Below are 24,258 nucleotides of genomic sequence, written 5' to 3'. Positions count from 1 at the left end.
AGTAAAAAACAGGAAAAAAAAAAAAGAAATAAGAGGAGGGGAGTGGATGGGGAATATGGGCAGGAGGGAGGGAAGTGCCAAAATCTGTATTGCAATACATGTGAAACTTGTCCGTTTCTTGAATAAAAGAAACAAAAATGATAGAAATAATAAAATCCAAGCAAGTTGTATAAAGCTCATGTTTGGCTTAACCATGAGGAAAGGAGCAGGGTAAAGTTACACACTGTGGAGCTTCCCATATTGTATGCAATACTTGAAGGCCAGTTTCAGCTTTACATCTGTGTTCCAAGTTAAAATAATAGTCTTAACTTTCATGCAGATCTGCCAGGCTAATCTTTGCTAGTGCTTTGTCAATACTCAGGTACCAGGAGATATACTTTCCTCATTCCGTACTCCTAGTGCTTCCAGTGGCTTGAGGTACAGCTTGGTTAGCTGATGTGTACTAGATGTCCAGACCTCAACCCAGGTTGTGTGTCTTAGCTCAAAGGCCAAGCCTTTCATGGTACCTGTTTTCTTCACTGGTTGACTGGGATCTGATTTAGCTCTCCAGAAAGGAGATCATGTCATACACAAATTTGACATCTTGAGTAATATTACCTTTCAGAATGGAAAGGTCCAATGCACCCGTGTCATAAGAAGGAACTTCAGAACTGTAGTCAGCTTAGTCTCTTTTTGCAATTAAAAAAGAAAAAAATGTATATAAACATATATATAACATATATATTCTATCAATAACTCCCATCTCTTTAATTGTATCCTATGTAAAATGCATCAGTAACTTTCACATATAAACTTATTTATTGGAATCTTTCTGAAAAGTCTAATACTTGAGCAACATCAAAGATAATTCCACATGAGATTTTTAATTTTAAGAATTATTTATTTTATTTTGATTTATCATTTATTTATTGGAAAGACAAATTTGCAGAGAGAAGAGACAAAGGGAAAGAACCATCTGCTGGTTCACTCAACAAATGGTCACAATGCTGGGAGCTGAGTCAATCCAAAGCCAAAGCCAGGATCCTCCTCCAGATCTCCCACATAGATACAGGGTCCAAAGGCCTTGACCGTTCTCCACTGCTTTCCCAGGTCACAAACAGGGAGCTGGATGGGAAACAGAGCAGCTGGGACATAAACTGGCACCCACATGGAATGCCAGTTAAACCATGATACCAGCTCATTTTGAGTTCTTTATTTCCTCCACTACTTCACTCTTTTTGTGCATACATCCTTTTGGCTACAAACATCAATATAGACAAAATATAAAGATTTATGAATTTTGTAATATACATGGTCATAAATATTGTTTTTTACTGAATAATCATTGCCATGAACCTGACAGTACATGATATAGCTATTTATGAAGAATAATAATTTATATGTGCATCTATAGAATGTCTAAGTGTAATATCCATATTCAAAATAATAAAAATTGTTAAATAAATTTCTAAAGTATTTTAGAACAAAGAAAAAAGAAATGTTACACTGTACTTATAGTAATTTAAACACATTAATTATTAAAATAGAGAACACAATTAATACAGATCATATATTGATCATTTTTCCTCAAAATTACTGCTATTGTGATATTAATATCATTATTTTTGAGGAAAATAATATTTATACACAGACACATAATGTTTCTGTGTGTATAATGCCTACAGCTGTGGTGAATTTGGCAAAATGTAAAAATCGCTAAATTTTGAAACTGAAACAACAAAAATAGTAAAAAAAAAAAAAAAAAAAAAGGATATATAAGGACCTGAATAATAATGCAGTAAAAAGGTTGGAATGATATATTTCAAGCATTATTGCCAAAATCAGTGTTCCAATAAACAAACTTCAAGACATTTATACAATAATATGAACTAACAAAGAAAACAAATTATTCCGCCTAATATTGTGATATTGTGTGAGTTAAGATAAAAACACCCGTTTTTAAAAAAATGCTGGTTTTAAAAGCTACAGATAATGGCAAAGAACAAAAATTAAGTACAAATAATCTCTTATATTCACCAAACAACTATTAGAAAAATTCTAGTGTAACTTTTTCTAAATTAAAATAACCTAGAAGATAAATTCTAGAATAAGTTGGAATTTATTTTGATTTTTAGCAGATTGCATGGTATAATTATTTCCTCCTTGTTTCACACAATTTCATAAGTACCTAACCACATTTTGGATGAAAAATATTTGCTTTTTGTGGTCAGGTTTTTTTTTGAAGAGGAAATCTCCCCTCCCATGCTTTTCTCTGAATCTGTCCAACATTTACATTCACAGATCCTCTTTCGTCAACCTGGTGCTAAAACTGGAAAATTCTTTTGAAATATATTGCAAAATGTTTCATCAGACCACTCAATTTTAAGTGTGAAAAAATGACAAAAGGCATTTTAACTAAACCAGATTTGAAACATTACTTTTCACTAAATTACCAAAATCTAGGGAAGTGTCCTCTCTCCGAAACTTTGCATAAAATATTCAAGTTAGTTTTTAATTATTCCTGGGCTTATTTAAATGAAATATAATAATTTCTTAGGTACTTATTTTCCTGTTTTTATAAATATCACATTAACTTAATATTTATTCTCATTATCTTAGCATTTCTGAAGTGAAATCAACAAACAAAAGTGAATATCATCAATGTTTACAGCATGATGTCTCGATGTGTATGGACTGTGAAATCAACAGCAAAATGCAAGTTTTTATGAACAACAGCCTCATTATACTGCAGCATGAATTATTCATTCGATCTCACTGATATTTGTACATATTATTAAGTTTCCCTGTGATTCCTTTTCCATCATTTATAGTCTTAATTATTAAAAGGTAATATAAATAAATAAATAAATATGAAAAGACTCTGGCAGCTTTCACAGATTAAAATCATGTAGTATGTGTTCTTTATGTTCGATTGACTTAATATAATCTTTGCCAGTTCAATGGGCTTTGCCACAAATGATAATTGTTTGTATAGAAAAATATATGTGTGTGTGTGTGTGTGTGTGTGTGTGTGTGCCATGTTTTAAAACTCCTTTCATTCATTGATAAGCTTTTAGGCTGACTTTATGTCTGGGCAGTGAAATCTCCAGTCCCTTTTAATGATTTCAGCTGTTTTTATGAAGTTCTGATTCAATGTCGAGTTAATATGAATAATAAAGCAAAAATTTTTTAAAAATCATGATGGTGAAGGTATTTGCATGATATGCTAATTCCACTTTAATTCCATTTCCTTTGGAAATGTAGCTGAAAGCAGGAAATCAGGGCAGTTTGTAATATGTGTTTCAGTTTTAGAGGAAAGTTCATACTGGTTTTCATAAAATATTTATTGCTTTCCATTCTCATCAATGAGGTATGTGTTTTTTCTGTACTAGGATTTGTTTGTCTTTTTTTTTCTTTTTGTTAGTAGACATTCTGAATGAGGTAAGATGATTTCTTTTTTTTTCCCCCTGGTGGCTTAATGTTGATTACTTTTCCATAAATGTGTATATCAGTTGAAAATCTTCTTTGAAATGTGTCAATCCAAGGCCTTTGAATAACCTTACACCGTAGCATGTATGTCCTTTTGATCATTTTTGAAAAGTTTTTATTTTGATTTGAAAGGCAGTTACAGAGGGAGAATAAGAGATAGAAAGAGAGATTTTAATACAATGACTCATTCCACAAGTGGCTGCAACATTTGGGGCTGGGCTGGTCCCAAGACAGGAGCAAGTTTATTCTGGGTCTCCAAAGTAAGGGCAGGGGCCAAGCATTTGCGTCCTCTTTGCCTTCCAGGGTCACCAAAAGAGAGTTGGATAGGAAGTAGAGCAAGTGAAACTCAACTGATGTGTATTCGGGATGCTGGTGTTGCAAACAGACTTAAGCTGATATTCCACTCTGCCAGTACCAGTTATCAATGATTTTTCCTTAGGTATTATAGAGATCAATTCTTCAGGAGATGATTTTAGAACATTTTTTCCTAATCTGTCCAGTGTCCCTTAACTCTGTTGCTTGTTTTCTTTCCTGAAGTTTCTTAATTTTATGTAATTCTCTTGTTACAGTTTTATTTTTATTTCTTGTGCTTCTGAGGTTTTACCCCAAAGGTGATTGTTTATACTTATGACTCCAAGATTTCCCCTACATTTTCTACAAGTAGTTTCATCTTTTTGCAATTACCTTTATAATCCAATTTGTTCTCAATGTTTTTAAGGTGAGAGATGGTGTTGAATTTAAGCTTTTACACATGGCTATTCAGTGTTCCTAGAACCATTTACTGGAAATGTTATTCTTTCTCCAGCAAAATTTTTTGTGACTTTATTAAGATTCTCTTAGGATTATGGGTCCTTATATTATGCTACATACAAAAATCAATTCTTGATTCTAAAATAGCCAGGATATGAACAAGAATCTATATGGGATCTCGATTGTGCAAGGCCAGGATTTAGTCAGTGAGCCAATATGCCAGGCCCAGAGGTTTCAAGTTAGTTAGCATTTAAAAATGGTTAATGACAAATGTTCATGTTTATGGTGTCTCTTATGATGTTTCTACAAATGTACACAATATATACAGAATAACCATGGTTCTTAATATTTCCCACACCATGTATTTACCATGAAACTCTCAAGCTTTTCTTCTATGTTCTTCTATATAGAAGATTGTTATGGACTCTAGTGACCCCACTGTGCAGTGTAATGCTCAGAATATATGTTTTAAAGCCTAGTATCCAATCTCCCTCTGTTCTCCCAACCTCTAATAATCATCATTCTGTATTTGGGTTGAATTCTTTTTGCTTACACACATGAAAGAGAACGTGCTATAATTTGCAGTTCTGGTTTTGGCTTAATTCACTTACAATGTCACCCAATTTTATTCATTTTACCAATGATGGCATAATTTAATTCTGTTATACAGCTGCGTAAAAAAACCATTAAAAATACTCCATTGTGGGGCCCAGCGTGATAGCGTAGTGGTTAAAGTCCTTGCCTTGCACACGCTGGGGTCCCATGTGGGTGCTGGTTCTAATCCCAGCAGTCCCGCTTCCCTTCCAGCTCCCTGACTGTGGCCTGGGAAAGCAGCCAAGGATGGCCCAAACCCTTGGGATCCTACACCCATGTGGGAGACCCAGAAGAGCTCCTGATTCCTGGCTTCGGATTGGCTCAGCTCCAGTCGTTGTGGCTACTTGGGGAGTGAACCATCGGATGGAAGATCTTCTTCTCTGTCTTTCCTCCTCTCTTTATATCTGCCTTTTCAATAAAAATAAATAATTCTTTAAAAAAAATCCATTGTGTATATACATACAAATATATATATATATATGTCTACACACTACATATATATATATATATATATATATATATATAAAACCACATTTATTTATCCTTTCATCTTTTGATGGACACCTTTAGTGATGATGTGTATCTTAACTACTGCAAATACTGCCATAATAAACATGGTAGGATAGGTATCTCTCTCTTTTTTTAAAAGAGTTATTTATTTGTATTGCAAAGTCAGATATACAGAAAGGACGAGATACAAAGAGGAAGATCTTCTGTCCAATGATTCTTTCCCCAAGTGAATGCAGTGACTGGTGCTGAGCCAGTCTGAAGCCAGGAGCCAAAAACTTCCTCCACATCTCCCGTGCGGGTGCAGGATCCCAAGCCTTTGGGCTGTCCTCGACTGCTTTTCCAGGCCACAGTCAGAGAGTTGGATGGGAAGTGGGGCTGCCGGGATTAGAACTGGTGCCCACATGAGATTCTGGCATGTTCAAGGTGAGGACTTTAGCCACTAGACCACTGTGCAGGCCCGGATAGTTATCTCTTTGATATGATAATAATTTCCTTTAGACAGACTCTCAGAAGTGGATCTGCTGGATTATATGGCAATCCTATGGCTTGTTTGACAAGAAATCCACATATTATTTTTCACAGTGGCTGTGCTGCTTTATATTCCCATCAACAGTATAAATGAGCTTCCATTTTTCTGCACTTCTCCTAGAATTTGGTATTGCTTGTCTTTTTGATAAGTCACTCTAACTTGGATGAGGAGATGCCTCATTGCAATCAACGTTAATTTGCACTTCCCTGATGACTAGCGCTATTGAGCTTTTTTTTTTCAAATTATGGTTGACCATATTTTTTCTTGTGAGATTCTATATTTGCCCATTTTAACTGCATTAATTTACATAGCTGCTGAACTTTTTTGAGCATTAAAGTATATTTTAAATAGTGTTCTATTACAGATGCAAATATAAGACCAGCAAGTGCAAAACCATTAGAAGGAAATGTATAGAGAAATCTTCTGTGAGTTATTATTGAAACATTTTTTCAACAATTTGATGACCTAATAACATTTCATTCAAAGCAGCATGTACAATTTTAGCATATTAATCAAAGGTTACCAAATCATAGAAAATAATGTCACTTCTTCATCATATGTTATCCACATGACTTAACCACTGCTGTTGTTAATACAACCAATACGTTAAAGTGTTTCTGAGATTTTTCCACTATAAAATTATGATTTTTCCCTTAAACATGTTTTTCATTGACAGATACCAAGTTGAGCCCAATTTTAAAGAAAGGAGAAATAAGCTTTATGTTCTCAAAGTAGATTACCCACATATATATTATCTGAAATTCTTTTAATAGACTAATGTAAGGAAAATTTACCTCCCTTCCTCCTTTTGGTTAGTTTCTCATTTATTTATATTTGCCTGCAGTAATATTTACTTAGATCTTTTTTTTCTGAGATATTTAAGATCTGCTGTCAATTCTTGCCCAAAAGTGACAGTTACCAATCCTGTCTCAATTTATATTATTCGTAATTTCCCATTGCATGCTGGCTACCCAAACTCTGATCTGTCTTCACATTCTAAAACCATTTTTATCATTGATATGACTCCATGTGGGAAAAAAAAGGCATAAGTCACTCTTTTTCCAAAAGTAAACTAAAGATATTGAAATTGAAATACTTATTAATGTTTGTTAAACCATTTTGTCTTATTCTGTGAGCTGTTGAATCTGTGGGATGAAAACAATTATCTTAATCTTAAAATTATTGTCAAGATAAAATGAAAACAAAAATAATATGTGTAAACTCAGAAACAGAGCCAGCCTTGACTCTTTCAGGCAGCGTTGTTGCTTGGAATGCTTGTGATCACACACTGGAGTGCTGGTTCTAGCCTTCACTGTATCCAGCTCTCACAGGTGTTTCAGTGGTATCTTCCCTTGCTTTCTCCACGGATCAGCAGGGGCTGGATAAAAAACAGAGCAATCAAGACATGCCCCACCCCCCGTATGGGACTGTTCAAGCAGTTATGACACAGCACAGGCCCTGGCTATCTGTTATTGATCTATCTTGTATTCTGCTAAGGTACCTTGGAAGGCAGGGCTGGGTGACACAGAGCTTGGTTCTATTCCACCTGCAAGGGAGACCTAGATGGTTTTCCTGGATTCTGTCTTCAGCCTAGCTCAACTGTGGTTTTGCCGTCATTTAGAGTTTCTATCTCTGCCCTCCAAATTTGTCACATCTTTTAAATTAATAAATAAATCTTTCTAAAAACTATTCAAGATGTTTAGTAATTATTAATTACTAGGAGAGCTAGAACTATCACAGCCATTGGTATCATTACATGTTATCTTTGTATCTTTAAGAAATAGTAATGCCCCCATAATAACAATGCCAGGAGATGCCACTGTCACAGACTGATCAGTTGAGAGATTTTTTTTTAGTTTATCAACTAAAAGTTGAGATTTATACTATTGGGAATCAAAGTGCATGTAATAGCCACTCCATTCTCTTCCATACTTCACTACTAGTGCAAGGGAATAAAGCAAAAATGGTTTATTTGTGTTCAGCCAGCTAACATGGAGTGTCATCAGTTGGATAGTACTAATGGAAAGGTAGAACTTTCTGGTGACAGATTCAGTGTACTCCTTATGTTGTCTCAGATGATCAAAAAGAAGGGGTACAAAACTGTATCATTGACAGTATAATACATGTAGATAATTGCCCTTATCCCTCGTTGTTTGACCTTCAAATTCGCTAAGCCTTACATAATGTCCTAAAAGGAACACTGGATTATTTGTGAAGTTAATAATGAGTCCCATCAACTACTTCTTAAAAGACTGTGTGCAACTTCCTCTGTTCTGTTTCCCATGCCTGCATTCATCACCAGATACGTATCTTTATCATCAAGGTTACTGGATGGTACTGATTCCACAGTCTCTAATATTCTTTCAGGTGCTATAGAAAAGCTAATTCCACACAGGAATCCTTATATTCCATCTTCTTTTAGTTATTTTCAGCCAAAAAAAGAGAGTAAATTTAAATTACACTCCCAATATCTTTAAAGTCCTTCCCTCTATTTGTCCCCTGTTTTATCAATATCTCCACTTTCACTGCCAACACTACACTCTTTATTAAATAACCATTCTTCTCTTTGAGTTTGATCTTATCAGATTCTACATGCAAGTGAGATCATTTAATTCTCTTTCTTTGACTCATTTCACTTGGCATTAAAATGGAGTACATATGAATTTAGGGCACTATTCAGTCCTTGAAAATAAAGAAATCCTCTCATTTGCAATAACATGAGTTAGTGTGTTTCATGTAAATTTTAAAAAATCATTTCTTTTATTTGAAAGGCAGATTTACACAGAGAAACAGAGATAATCAGAAAGGTCTTCCATCCACTGATTCTTTCCTGAATGGCTGTAAGGTTGGAGCTAACCCCACCCAAAAACCAGGAGCAAGGAGCTTCATCCCAAGTATCCCACATCACAGGAGGCGCACAAGGACCCTGTCCGCAATCCTTTGATTTCTTAGGTCATAAGCAGCGAGCTGGGACTGGAAGCAAGCAGTCAGGAAACCAACTGGCATCCATATAGGATGCAGACAGTATAGTTAGATTAGCCTACTATGCCACAACAAAAGCCTCCAGTCATATTCAAAACACAACTGCAACCTCAGTTTGATATTGTATGGATAAATTATTTAGAGAAAATTTATCCTGCCAAGACAAATTAGCAAAGACTGATTTTGCTGGAAAACAAGATGGCAAATAGGGTAAGGACATGATTAAATAGAAAATCATTAGCCAGGGTAATACAGAGAGGCTGCAATCCCGGGAAGCAGGAGGAGACAGGCTGATGTCAGAAGAACACCTGGAGATCTGTGAACACAGGGAAGCAGCAAAGACAGCAGAGCAGTGTTGAGAAGACCAGGTACTCCAGTGGTGGTTGGTGATCAGAGCTCCATCAGTGGCCAGGTGGGAAGGGGTGTTCACTGCGAGCTCAGCAGCGGAACCCAGGCTTAGGATTACCAATCCTGTTGGTTTGCTTTTAGGTTTTTTTTTTTTTTAGCTTCAATTCCATTTATTTTGCTGTTACCTTTAATATTTCTTAATGTCTGCTTATTTTTCCTTTCTAGTAAGTGCTTGACATGCATTATTAGAGCATTTATTTGAGATATTTTGACTTTTCTATAAGCACTTGATGTTATAAATGTCCTCTCAACACTGTTTTTGCTACATCTCATGGGTTTTGGTGTTTTTCTTATTTTCATTTCTTCAAAAAGGATTTTTTAATTAATTCTTCTGTGACACATAGGGCACACAATAACATCATTTTCTCAAAGAAAGTTTGATATTCCTTTTTACTTCTTCTGACACAATGGTCATTCAATTGCATGCTACTTAACTTCATGCTGTTATAAATTCCTATTTTGCTTTTTTTGTTGACTTTGTTACATGGCTAATTATTTAAAGACATGTATAGTAACTGTGAAATAAAGGTTATCATATCCATACGTGAAGACTAAATGCAGTATGCATCTCTACTTTCAAATCAAAGATGGACTACCAATAAAACTGTTAATTACATCTTGACAAAAGGATGCTTGACTTTCTTCCATTGTCTGTACCTACAATGTCAGGATACACTTAAATAACAAAATAATGTACTTTTGACTGCTTATGAAGGACTATGCTACTGTAATAATATAGAGGAGATCAGTGGCAGGAAAGGGACTTGGGGGAGGGGGATGGGAATTCCCAGAGCCTATGAAACTGTATCATAAAATAATTTTTAAAAAATTTTAATATCTAATTTTGAAAAATATCATCTAGTTGAATATCCATATGAGCAGCAAGGTCAGAAATTAGAGGCCTCTTATCTGGAAAAGAGAAATCGTACTAGAAGATGCCACATTGCTTTACCTACAGAGATTTCCAAATTCCTGATGGTAACTGGGTGAACCAGAAGTGGAGTAAAACATTCCAGAGTCATGGGTCTAAAGAGACAACAGCTGAAACTGGAGGCCTTCTAGAAAGAGAAGCTCTTGCAAACACATAGGCTTTAGCTTGCAATTCCATAACTTTATATCCCAAAGTCTAATACATTGGGATTAAAAATAAATCATAATTTTTAAATATTGTAGATACATTAAAAATCCATGTAAGTGTTTGAAATTCAGATTAGAATAATTGCCATTTCTGAGCTGACTAAAATCAAATGACATTTCTAGTCACCAATCTTAACCAGGAACAATCAATGAAGAAAATAAATCAGAATATTTACTGCTTAAAACTTAATGTAAACTTGATATAGCAATATCATATACACAAGTGAAGGATACTTAGAATTAACATAACTAAATTAGCAGAAACTGGTAATGCACGATTTCTAATACAATTTAATGATTAAAACCTATAGAAACATAATGACCAGTAGAATATTCATAAGAGATTATTAAAGTAACAAGGTATAAGTGGGAAAAGAGTAAGATAAATATACTTAATCCAGAAAGTAGTAGAAAGCAGGCAGCCTATATCGGAAAAAGAAATGAGGGAAGTAAAAATATGGTAAATGTAGAGATGATGCTAATTACATCAGTGGGGTGTTGAAGGTATACTAGATAATTTAAAAAGGATTTTCAAACAACAAAAAACTATGCTACATTGACAAGTATCATGTGTATATGAAAAAATCTTATAAATAACCTCCCATCTTAACAAAATGAAAAATCACAATTTGATAACGACATTTTCTACAACTGCCTTACACCTACAAAGGACCTTACCACTGTAATAATATGGAGGAAAACAGCAGAAGGGAGAAAGATGTGGGAAGAATGGGAGAGAGAGCAAGGAATTCCTACACCTATGGCACGCTATCATGAAAAACAACAACAATTAAAAAGAAGATGCTCAAGAATGAACAATGAACAACGCTTATTGCATAAAACTAAGCAAATTTAAATGCTAAAATTTGTGCTTACAATAAAATAGAGCGTCCCTAAATACATGTTGAAACCACTTAGTTAACCAGTAATATTTACAAAAAATAAATAAAAAATAAAACAATGCCTTAAACAAAAGGAACTTTTATTAGAAACGAAAGAAGAAATATACACTTCAAGATGGTTTATGCAAGATGTAATGTTTGTGCACATTTGTTCATGCACATTTTCAAGTCAAGACCCTAAAGTTATAAAGCAAAATTATTTTTTAAAAGAGCAATATTAAATGTATGCTACATATGAATCTTTAGACTTGCACTTGAATGATCTATACATTGAATCACTATTCATAAAACTAGAGCAATATAATTAATAAATAATACCTAAGTTAATACTTTTAAGATTAAAATATTTCTTCAGAAAAAGGGGACAGACAATTGCAAACTAGACCTCCACCTGCTGTGCTGGCATCTCATTTGGGCTCCCTTTCCCTGCTAATGATTTGGGAAAGCAGCAGAAGTTCCTGGCTGCCAGTCTGGACCAGCCCAACTGTAGATTTCACAGACATTTGAGAAGTGAATCAGTAGATGGAGATCTCTCTTTCTCTGAATTTCAGGTTAAATAAATAAAATTTTTAAAAATATGCAAAAATGTATGTTCGTTTCAAGTGAACATGGAACACTTAACAACACATGTTCCTCCTAAAGCAGCATAAACAGATTCTAAATCTAAAATCATGCAAACTTGTTTTTTTACATTTTGGCATGTAGCTAAAAATCAATGAATAAAATGTAATGACCAATTAGTTCAAAGAATGCCAGAAATGAAGAGTTTTATATTACTAGTGCATCAATAAATGGACATTAGAAAATTGGTAAGATAATGTGGCATTTCAAATCACTGATATGCAGATTAAACCATTCTTCCAAAGAAGGTCTGTATTTAAAATACACCAGGGAAAAACAATGATAAAAAGAGATTACTCTAACAATCTAAAAATTAAAGATACATAGGAACTTCAGAGTGTCTGCAATCTGGATTTAAAGTCTCATTTCTCTTTTTTCAGTAACCATTTTCCTTTGTTTTTAAAGTACATTTCCTTGTCTTAGCTATAGTCTCTCTAAGCAACACAGAATTAAATGTTTGGGTTTCTTGGCTTTATTTGTAAACAATCAAAACTTCTCACTTTAAGTCAGGAATGTAACATATTTACATTGTAAAACTGATGTTCCTAACTTTTGCCCCTTGTCATTCTTTCTGCTCCCTTTTTGAAATTATTTTCATATTTGACTGCAGACACAGACAGAAAGAACTCTGATTCTGTAAAATGATTCTGAAATCCATGTACAGTTTCTTAATATTTATCTTGCAGCATCTTTTTTCATAAGATCTCTCTTATGAAAGCAAATGAAACAGACAAAGGAGAAACAACGTGAAGAGGAAAATAAAGCAGATAATCAATAAAGCCAAGATTTGTGTCTTTCACAAACTTACAATATTGATAATTTGGCAAGATGGGAGAAAAAGCACAAGAAACAGGGGAAGAATCAATTACCGACACAGAGAAAGGGTATTACAAGGAGCCCAGTAAGCACTAATGTCATACAGATACTGTAAACAAGCTTTAGGTAATAAGCAAAGAAATTTGCAGAACTCACTCCAATACATGGAAAATGTGCCTTAAACAAACAGTTAAAACAAGCAGTCAAGCAATAGATTTATTTTTTGGACTGGTCATGAGATTAAGATAATTTCTAGCATTAACCCCTCAGTTGTGAATGTTTGCCACTCTTCATGGGGAATATACACATTTATACGCAAAGCAAAGCAAAAACCTCTTTAAACCACACATTAGGAATAAGGACAAAACAAATAGTTTCTACTTCACATATTGCAAAAATTAAATACACAGATATAAACTCTGAACAATCTACCATCTGCTTATATATGTATATACGTATAAATAATCATATATCTATTTATACACAAAAAATAAACAAGAAAGATAAGCAACAGAGTCACATCTCTACCATTTTCAACCCAGTATGTGATACATCTACAGAGTACAAGATATAAAATATGAAGTTATCTCAAAAAGCTCAGAACAAGTATTAAATGTTGATATAATGAATGCTATTATTGATAGCAGCTAATAATTCAAAAGTTTAATTACTTTTATACTGGTGCAGAGAATATGATATTTACAATCTCAAAAATATGATTTCACCTAAAATATTGAAAAAAATACTTATTTCTGGGCTTCTCACAATTTATTGCAAATGAGGAAGATGATGTAAAAAAACAGTTCCTATGATATCCTGATAGGACCTGCCAAAAACATAAGATAGTTTTTATTTATATATATATTTAAAGAGAAAAACAGACACAGAGACAGGGAGGCAGATTGAGGGAGATAAGTTTGTGTGTCTGTGGTTTTTACACACCCATATGTATTATGTCATTATTCAATAGGCAAATGTTGAAGAACTGGAATGAGCATTAACATATGAATGGAAAAACAAAACAGAATGTGGTACAAAGATAGACTGGAATGAACATAAAAGAGCCTTAAGAGGGATACAAAGGCTGACATGTGCTCCAGCACAAGGCTTGAAGCCATTATACTAAAAAGATGAGTTAGTCACAACAAACAGATATTGTATGATTTCCCTTGCAGGATGGGCCTAGAGTGAGGTGTTAAACTCAAAGAGACAGAAATTCTAATGGTTCTTGCCCAGTTCAGGGAGGGGGAGGTTAATGGAGGGGAGTGGTTAAAGAGTTTCAGTTTTGTGAGAGGAAAGGGGATCTGAGGCATGTAATGGTAAATGTCTCACAAAAATATGAATTTAGTAACACACCTGATCTGAACATTAACAATAGGAAAAGTGATAAACGCCACCAGTGCATGTTACCACAGAGGAGACAGGGAGTCGGGAAGACAAGGAGGAGGTGCAAAGTCTTCTTACAAATCATCAACTACATGGAGTGGTGGAAACCACTGAGCAGGTGTCAGAGGGAGACTAAATAGAGATACTCACCGGCGCCTCCAATACCATAGGGCCAGGAACAGCAAAATGGCTAAACAGAGCATAATTGCCAAAAATACCAAGCCAATGGAGACAGAACGTCCTGGTAATTGAAAAAGAACATAGTGACGTCATTGCAAATTCCACAGAGCCCAATCCCTGGATTTCACTGGCTCAATCATGACATCATCACACAGAAAATGCTACAAATGTATGATCATCTCTTGTTCCCTGTTTCCTATTTCCAACTTTCTCTCTCAACTCTCTCTGTCTCTTTCTCAGTTTCTGTGTGTTCAAGGCTCTGCCCGTCTCTCCTTATTCATTCTTATCCTCTGGTCAACACTAACTCTTCCCAGTGCTCCTGTGTTTGTGTGTGAAGACTCTCGATTACATTTCCACACCCAGGCCCTGGTTCCTTCTCACCCCAGAAGAGGATGATGTCTCGCTTTCCTAGGCTGCTGTGCTTCACCCGACAAGACAGGCCTGTTGCTTCCTCAGCAGGAACATCCAGGGTCACTCGCAGATACCACGTCCCATCAGCAAAAGGAAGGATTTCATGTTGCTGATCCACCTTCTCCTCCTCACCCCGCATCCACATCACCTGCACAGGCTTTGGGTAGAACCCAGACACGTGGCAGATCAGCAGAAGACGGCCAGGCCCAGGACTGGGGCCACTGGACAACCAGGCCTTGGGTTTCACTGGGGCAAGGAAGAGCAAGAATGATGTCATCTTGTGATCCTATTGCAAAGCATAGGGTCCCAGGAATCCACAGGTTGGACAGCATCATCATGTATTCCTTTGAACAGCAAAGGGAATCCTCTGTCTTTGACTATCTCCCTTTTGAAAGTTACAGGTGGTGGTAGGAAGTGAAACATGATGGGACTTACCTTGCCTGCGCAAGTCAGCCTTCCCTGCTTCAAGGACACCAAGGAGATAGCGTGGACATGTTTTATAGAGCAGTATCTCAACAATTTCACAGATTCCCTTGTATTGGGAAACTTGTGCACATACTTTCTCTGCGCTGATACCAGCTTTTGGATCAGGCAAACATGAATAATTCTTGAAGGTCAGGAAACTCTTTCCTGCAAATGCTCCACTCAAGAAACTTTCAATGGCACCCCCAGAATGCAGCTCACAGCCAGCCATGCCCTGCATCTCAAAGGGATCTGGGAAAGAATCAAACACTTAGTCACTCAACAGTAAACATCAAATACAGGCAGGCGTGAGAACACGAGTTTTTGCTTTTTTTTTTCTTACAATTGTTTAGAGTTGTGGAATAAGCTAAAGTCACTAACACCATTGAAAACAATCTCTCTGCGGAGAAGTGTTTGTGTTATGCATGCAGAGGATTGCAATGAAACTGTTGGGACAATAAAAGGAGAGAAAGGATGCGATGAACTTCATGGTGGAGAGAGAAACACACTATTTCAGAGTTGAATCTTTTGGAGGAGTGCAGGCAGAAAATTGAGGAGCTGGGTTAGAGGAAGGAGCCACAGGTTAGGTCACTCAGACCCAAGAGAAAAGAAATAAGGGTGTTTGATGTTCAAGTTACCGAGAGACAAATTTGAAGGGACGCCTAGAACTCCTAAAGATTGAAGAGTTTTCAAGAATAGGAATCTTTCAGAAGGTGTGAAGATGCTGTGAGAACTCATTATAAGTAAGAGTGTGTAGGATGTTGAGTACAGCACAAAGGAGGGCAGGAGGATGCCAGGGAGTGACAGCCTGAGTCAGAAAGTGAAAGTAGCCATGCAGAGTATATCAAGCAGAGGTTGAACTCACAGTGCATCTGGAATTCAAGGAGGTGGTCACGCAGTTCCCGTGTGAGTCCAGAGAAGTAGATTTTGAAGAGCCCTACGAGCTCAATAATCTCCTCCTCACTGAAGTTACCCTTAGCCCAGGATGTCAGGAATATGGCACTGCTGTTATCACTGTCCCATCTATGAATCTGCAAGTCTTCCATCCAGCCTGAGCCTTCAGTTTCTGTCCAGGAGCTGTTTATAAAGGATGAGATCTGGATGACATGGTAAGATGTCGGTCCCTGGAGGGCTGTAAAGAGAGGAAGAATTATAAGGTGAAAAGAAAAAGCAGGAGGAAGTGAGAGAGAATGAAAATTGAAGAGAATCAGACACAGAACCCACAGCCTACAGATTCCACAAGCCTGAGACTCTGGGATACTCCAGAGCTGTAGAGAGGACTAGAGGGAATAGCACCTGGTGTGAGTGCAGCACTGACTTTATGCAGACCCTCCTTGGCACCAGTGCTGGCAGCTGCCAGTTGTTCTTACCGTCCTTATTGTCACCACCTGGGAGGAGAGCTGCCAGGACTAGGAGTGGCAGCAGCAGCAGCATTTCACTGTGCATGTAACTCCTCACTCAGAACTGGTGTCTGATCTCTAGGTTAATCAAACCTCTTCTTGGCCCTGTGCAGTGACTCAGGTCTCTCCTGGCTGACAAGTATCTTCATCATCCAAATCACATATTGAAGGCAGAAAAGAACAAGTGCCCTCCCCACCCAGAGCCTCCTACCTCTCATTTCCTCTCCAACTCTGACTTGGAAATTTTCTGTCACCACTGCCCTTGAGTGACAGTCCTCAACTTCCTCAGACCACGGAGGAAAAGCACACATGTAATTAGGAAAGATCATTCAGTTCACCTGCTTGACATCCTGTCCTACATCTTAAAATAGGAAATTACAGACTCTCCCAGCTTCCAATCTCTTCAACCTAGAAGGATCCTCCAAGTCTATCTGACCAACTCACTCCCCTGTCCTCACTTCTCTGGCGTAGTATTCTTACCCATGGCCAGTGTCTTCAGTATCTCCTCGTTCTAAACCTGCCTTTTTTGTCTTGTGTCCATAACATCACATTTAAATCTGATTGTGTGTGTTAATATTCACATATATGAAGGCACAGCATGTAAAGTACTACCTGACTACAGTAACACACCTAGGTTTCACTGTCAACTATGAATAATATTGCAGTTTAGAATCCAAACAAAAGTTTTAGCAAATGTAGTGATCTTGGAGGATAAAAATGATCCTGAGGCCTTTCCTATCACTGTCCAGGCATGATCTGTGGGGCAATATTCTGCCAACAATTCCTTTTCCAATCAGGTGTTCACAGATACTCTTTGAAATGTCACCTGCTACACCAATTTGCATACTTTTCATACTTTTCAACACTACGTTTTGAATATACTTAGCCAAAACACTGTGCTCTTACAAGTATCTTAGTATAAGTCAGAGTTTTCTTCCAATTCAGAGCAAATGTCTATATAAATTGACATAGATCTAGATTTCATCATGCTGAAATGTATTGGTAAACCATTTTATATAGGAAGTGAGTTCAATAGCAAATTCTGTTATATTGACAAGAAGAGACACAATGAGTAAAGTAGCATTTGTATTCCTGGAAATGTATGACTCAACATTAGTAATGAGAGCCTCAGGTTTCTGCACGGAGGAGACATTTCAGGTCAAGATTCTGTGGTGCTGCCAGCATCCTATCTGGGCACCAATTCATGTCTCGGTGTCTTAACTCTCAATCCAGCTACCTGATAATGTGCTTGAGAGAGAGCAGCAGATGGTGACCCGGTGGCTGGCTCCTGCACTCAACGTGGGAGACCACGGGAAAGCTGCTGGTCTCAGACTGGTCCATCTCCACCTTTTGTGATGATTTGGGGAGTGACCAAAGGCATGATGATCTCTCCTATCCTTCTCTATCTGTAACTCGGCCTTTCAGATAAAAATAAATAAACATTTTAAGAATTGCCTGAAACCAGCTATCACTAATTGGAAAGTTCACAATAACTGCTCAAATTTCAAAGAATCTTTTCTCATTATTGCAACTTCCCAATCAATACATGATATAATCTAATTCACTTTTGGTAGCAACCATAGAAAGAACAGCCTTAAAAGTAGCTGTCATTCAACCAGGAGCACTGAGCGGTCTGCAGAAACAGAAGAAAAGAAATTTCCTTAGGGACTAGGGAGATGAGCTTGCTCTGGTCCTTGCCTTGTTCCGACTTTGGGTCCCCACCCTCTCTTGTAATGACCATCAGGATCGCTCCAGAAATCCCTCAAAACTAACAAAAAACCAAACTAGAATTGATAGATAGAGAACAACAAGGAAAGCTTAGAAACAGACAGGAAACGGTCAGCGGGAATGTATTTATAACTCACTGAGTGGGACATAAAGATTAGTCACTCCTCACTGGGGTATTGAAGATTTCTCTGCACACCCCTCCTAAAACTGTTCACCTAAACTGTTGACATATTTCTTGTTAGAGTTATAGAGTTAGACTACCCGAAAAACAGCCAGGTTCAGCAAAATCATGCTTCAACGCTGTGAACTGCTGAATACTGAAGTTAAAGTAGACATGAGACAGCACCTGGTTTTATATAGACTAATAATTCGGATGTCAATGTAGAAATCACAGGATGTGGTTCAGAACTTGCATTTTTTTTCCTCTATTACCATATTGGTTACTCAATACCATGTCAACTAATTCCATAACGTTATAAATTGTTACTGATGTAATGTCGGGGCTTTTAATTGATCGTGATGATACTCTGCCAGCTCTACCTACAGACCAGAGATGGTTTCCCCAAGAAACCGTTGAACTTATCTGGACAATTAGATGCTGAACTTTATGCTTGGTAGATGCTTGTAATGAAAGAATCTCAACTGAATTTGAACTGTGGTAATGCAACAAGGTGGAGGAATCCACTATGAGGGGGTGTTGGGGGAGGGGTCTGGGGAATCCCGGTGCCTATAAAACTGTGTCACATTATGCAATGTAATCAACAATAAAAAATAATTTTTTAAATAAATAAATTAGCCCTGTGCCTTAAATTTAATAAATAAATAAATAAATAAAAATTTTCATCAGTTTCTACTCATGTAACAGTATGGTTTTCAGGATAAATAAGTGAAATAAAAGAAAAAAATAAAATTAGCTGTCATTGAGAGGGACATTAAGATCTTGATTCTATGTAATACATTTAAAATATCTGTTTTTCCCATATGCTATGGATTGTCCTGTATAAGCTCATTGTAAGAATGTAGTCATAATGTAGAACATTCGCACAAGCATAATGAAAACATGCATTCTCCGGCAAATAAAAACACCGCTGACAGCAATGTGACAGTGACAACAGGGAGTAATAACAGCCACCCCTGAGAGGAAGCCAAACGGACCAGCAGGAGTATGCGCAGATATATTCTGAAAATCAGGAATTTTGAGGGAGCCATTAGAATTTTCTTGACACTTGCAGTCAGTGAATGTGAGTGTTCAGCTTACACTACCTTTTAAGGATTTCCATTTCAAATACATAAATAAGCAAAAATAGATACAATTTTAATACAAATGAAGGAGTGCATAAATAACTGGCCAGAATAAATATATGCTTTTCATAAATATTAAATATTATATGATAACGAAATATACTTTATACATTGTTAATTATTACTTTAAAACTCTACAATAGAATTTTTTAAAAGATTTATTCATTTTATTACAGCCAGATATACACAGAGGAGGAGAGACTGAGAGGAAGATCTTCTGTCCGATGATTCACTCCCCAAGTGAGCCGAAACGGCTGGAGCTGAGCCGATCCGAAGCCGGGAACCAGGAGCCTCTTTCGGGTCTCCCACACGGGTGCAGGGTCCCAATGCATTGGGCCATCCTCGACTGCTTTCCGAGGCCACAAGCAGGGAGCTGGATGGGAAGTAGAGCAGTCGGGATTAGAACCGGTGCCCATATGGGATCCCGGGGCAGCGCTAGGCCACGCCGCCGGGCCCTACAATAGAATTTAATAGCATTATCCAACTGTTTTCTCTACTTAATGCAGTTTTGTTTCATACAGTGATAACTGTAGAATTGCCTACAGGGCAGACCTAGGGCAACAATTAAATTCCAACTAAATGTGTATCTGTCTTGCACTTTTGAAGACGGCCCACTATTGCTCTCATATATATGAAAAAAAAAAATTACCCTGTACTCCGGTCCTTTTTAAGGAACTATTTCTTTTTATTGAAAGGTATATTTACAGAGAGGGAGACAGAGAAGGGAAAAGATCTGCTGGCTCACTTCCCAAACAGCTGCAGCAGCTGGAATTGAGATGAACTGAAGCAATGAGCCAGGAGCCTCTTCTGGGTCTCCCATGCAGGTGCCGGGTCTTAAGGCTTGGGCCGTCCTCCACTGCTTTCCCAGGCCACAAGCAGGGAGCTGGATGGGAAGTGAAGCAACTGGGCTCCAACTAGCGTCATTATGGGATGCCAGCATTTGGAGGTGAAGGATTAGCCAGTTGAGCCAATATACTGCCCCTAGGACTATACTTAATATTGTTTTGTATTACCAGGTTTACTGAAGCATATACATTTCAGATAGTCTTGCTGCACGCTGAAAAAACAAAATGAGTGAATTCCTAAAGGAGATGAAGAAAATATTAATTTGATTTACTACAATTTGCATCTCTCAGTTGATATGTATATCAAAACATTGCGCTGTTGATATTAAATATATATATATAGGATAATTTAAATTAAAAATCAAAAATCTATCTTAATTTTGCATAAAATCTGTATTTTCTCTAAAATATAAAACCTTGGTCTAATTCAGTATAAGTATTAAGCCAACTTGTAAAATTATAGTAACGACTCATTTTTTTTAAAGATTTATTTTTATTACAAAGTCAGATATACAGAGAGGAGGAGAGACAGAGAGGAAGATCTTCCGTCCAATGATTCACTCCCCAAGAGAGCCGCAACGGCCGGTGCTGTCCCAATCCTCCGAAGCCGGGAACCAGGAACCTCTTCTGCGTCTCCCATGCAGGTGCAGGATCCCAAAGGTTTCCCAGCTGCTTTCCCAGGCCACAAGCAGGGAGCTGGATGGCAAGTGGAGCTGCCGGGATTAGAACCGGCACCCATATGGGATCCCGGCTCGTTCAGGGTGAGGACTTTAGCCACTAGGCCACGCCACCGGGCCCATGAGTCACTTTTTTTAAACCTTGATAATGATTGTTTTGCATTGACAAATTAGAACAAGGTTAAAGAAATATTTTTCATTACCCAGCATTGAAAAAGTTATCAATTTGTGATTAAAGAAAATTTCAGATATAGGTTCATCGATCATGTTTGTGCATATTCTTATAAAATAGATTATACTTACGTGAAATTGAATTTTGCATGGAAAAAGTTTTACCATAGTTGCAAATCTAGTAATTATTCTGGGTTCTCCATCTACAACATTGTTTTTTTTTTTAATTTATTTATTTTATTTTAAAAGCTGATGTACAGAGAGGAGGAGAGACAAAAAGGAAGATATTCCGTCCGATGACTCCCCAAGTGACTGCAACGGCCGGTGCTGTGCCGATCCAAAGCCAGGAGCCATGAACTTCTTTCCGAGTCTCCCACACAGGTTCTGGGTCCCAAGGCTTTGGGCCATCCTTGACTGCTTTCCCAGACCACAAGCAGAAAGCTGGATGGGAAGTGGAGCTGGCGGGGTTAGAATCTGCGGTCATATGGGATCCTGACATGTTTAAGGCAAGAACTTTAGCATTACACTACCACGCCAGGCCCACAACATTGTTTTAAAAGTTTGTTTTATCAAATGGTAGTAAATTTAAGACCCATGTACTCATATTTATTAAAATTTCATTAATCTTCCAAAGAAGATGTTTGCCATTTTTAGACTACAATTCTTTTGAAAATGTTGTAGCATTCATACTGCAAAATCTCACATAATCTGGACTTTAAAGATTAGATAGCCATTATGGTTTTAAGATGTTCTTTTTGCCTCTTAATTTCTGTATGTTGCAGAACTTGTGCTGTGATCCAATTCCAGTTTGATTGTAATGTGTGTGTCTCTCAAGAGGTTTATATTGTGTGGTCATTACACCAAACCATTTCACAGATTTTGCGGTTTTAAAAATTGTTGTTCCAGCCATTCATCCCTCTAGCTGGTTTGGGGTTGGTCCATTCCCTGCATCATCGATCAGGTAAAAAGGCACTTAGGCCACCAGGATAAAGCTCATGAGATTCTTAATGAAACTGAGTCACCTGTTATCATTGAACTGAAGAATGGAACATAGGCCCATGGAACTCTCACCGGTGTAAATGTCAGCAGTAATGCACATCTTAAAGTTGTAAAAGTGAAGAGAGAGCCCGCTCAGCTGAAAATGCTGACTATCTGAGCTAGTAACATCAATACTTAATTCTGCCAGACACCTACCATCTGGACACACTACTTACAGATGTTGAACTGGAGGTGAAACCTAAGAAAAGAAAAAAGCTGTTGCAGGAAGAGGCCGAGGAAAATACACAGGAACAGGACGCAGCTGTGGAGGAGGACGAGGTGTTCCCAGGGTATTATGCCTCATAAGATTACTCCTTCAGAGTAAAAAATGATTCCACATATTTTTTGGTGCAGGTTTTGTATGTTTGTCACTTTTTCATAACAATAAATGTTGCACATAAAAGATGTTGGAACTATCAAAATAGTGCATATATATAACGCTAAGATATTGCCATTAAAATGGCAAATTTTATGTAATGGATATTTTACAATAAAAAAGGATGAGAACACCATTTTTCCTAATTAGATGTCTTTCTATTTATATAAAATATGACTATTTCGAAGATTAAAAAGGATTTAAAACTAAAATGTCTGACTAGAAAGCAAGAAATATGTCTTAGAAGTAAATTATACACATACAAAATAATACATTGATTATATGTCAACAAAGATATCTAATTCATTTTTTTCCACATTATTTAAAAAATGGAGAGAGAGGGGGAGACTCGCAAGATGGCCGACATAGGAGGAAGACTGTGAGAGAGCTCACAGACAGAGAGGGCTAGAACACGACAAAAGCGTAAGTGGAGCAGCATAGAACTACAGGGAGAAGAATGTGAAGTTCCCTGGACAGTGTGGAGCCAAAAAAATCCACACAACTCGGAAGAGCAAGCAGGGAAAAACAAAACAAAGCAAAGGACAGGGAAGACGACTTTCCGCTCCTGACCTGCTGAGTCACCTCTGAGTGCAGACGCTGAAAGCCGCCGACGCACCCAAAGACCGACCCGCAGACGCTGTGGCCGTGAGGACTGGCGGTGATTGGGACCCGCTGGCATCTGCTCACCCTGGTCACCAGGACTCGCCAGGACCTGCCCCGCTGCGGACACCAGGACCCTGAATGACCGGGACCCGCCGGCATCTGCCCACCCTGGTCGCCAAGCCCCGGGACCTGCACCAGCCGCAGCCTCCAGGCTCCATCGCGACCCGCGCGGAGACCAGCAACGGACGCAGCAGTCGGGAGACGCACCGGCGGCCAGAATTCCCACCAGAGGAAGAGGCAGACTGCAAGAACCTGAGGTTTGAGTGAGTTGGGTGGGGACAGTGGTGGGTTGGAGGCTTCGGGAGTTGGCCCCCCAGGGGCACGGACAGAGCCTGAACACAGGGCGAGTGCCTTGAAACTGCCAAAACTGTGTCTGGGAGAAAGGCAAAAGGCACACTGGATACTCTCCTGTGCCTTTGCAGTCTGGCACTCAGCTGGGCGGTGCTATCCCACAGGAACCCAAGCACGCCTCTGGGCTGGGCAGTTCCCTGCTAGCGCCGGGGCGGTCGGTCCCCTGCAAGTGCTGGGGTGGGCGGGCCTGCGCAGGAGGCGTTTCCAGAGAGCACCTGGAACACCCCACGCCCTATAGTCCCTTGCTCCGAGCCCTGTGATCCAGTGCACAGGGGGCGCGCACAGAGAGTGCCTTCACTCCCCCACGCCCTGTGGTAGCATACCTGTAGGGGACGAGCTGAGAGTGCGCTTTGAATCCTCTGGGCCCTGGAAGTGGCGCCCTGAGGTCCAGTGTTCTGGAGACGCACCAAAAGTGCCTTGAAAATTCCCACACCCTGCTACTCCACGCCTGCAGACTCCGATCTCTACAGGATAGTGCTTGGAGACCCCTCAGCACACTGGTGCCTAGGTCTCTCAAAAAAGAAACACTAACACAATGGGAAGAAATACCA

At 38.1% G+C, this 24,258-nt stretch overlaps 1 protein-coding gene and 1 pseudogene across 1 annotated transcript; one reads left to right on the top strand and one right to left on the bottom strand.

Moving 5' to 3' along the window:
• Positions 1 to 13,245: 13,245 nt before the first annotated feature.
• Positions 13,246 to 16,672, bottom strand: LOC131479520 (T-cell surface glycoprotein CD1b-like). Its single transcript, XM_058660487.1, has 6 exons — positions 16,527 to 16,672; positions 16,022 to 16,288; positions 15,130 to 15,408; positions 14,665 to 14,940; positions 14,254 to 14,344; positions 13,246 to 13,543 (listed from the first exon to the last, which is right to left on the bottom strand). The coding sequence occupies exons 1-6, from the start codon at positions 16,600 to 16,602 to the stop codon at positions 13,486 to 13,488; spliced, it is 1,047 nt and encodes a 348-aa protein (XP_058516470.1). The 5' UTR covers positions 16,603 to 16,672; the 3' UTR covers positions 13,246 to 13,485.
• A 952-nt stretch (positions 16,673 to 17,624) lies between these two features.
• LOC101532388 (small nuclear ribonucleoprotein Sm D1-like) lies at positions 17,625 to 22,649 on the top strand (annotated as a pseudogene).
• The last annotated feature ends 1,609 nt before the right edge of the window (positions 22,650 to 24,258 follow it).

The sequence above is a fragment of the Ochotona princeps genome, chromosome 2 (assembly GCF_030435755.1).
Source record: "Ochotona princeps isolate mOchPri1 chromosome 2, mOchPri1.hap1, whole genome shotgun sequence".
NCBI lineage: Eukaryota > Metazoa > Chordata > Mammalia > Lagomorpha > Ochotonidae > Ochotona > Ochotona princeps.
This window is presented reverse-complemented; position numbering and strand designations above follow the sequence as displayed.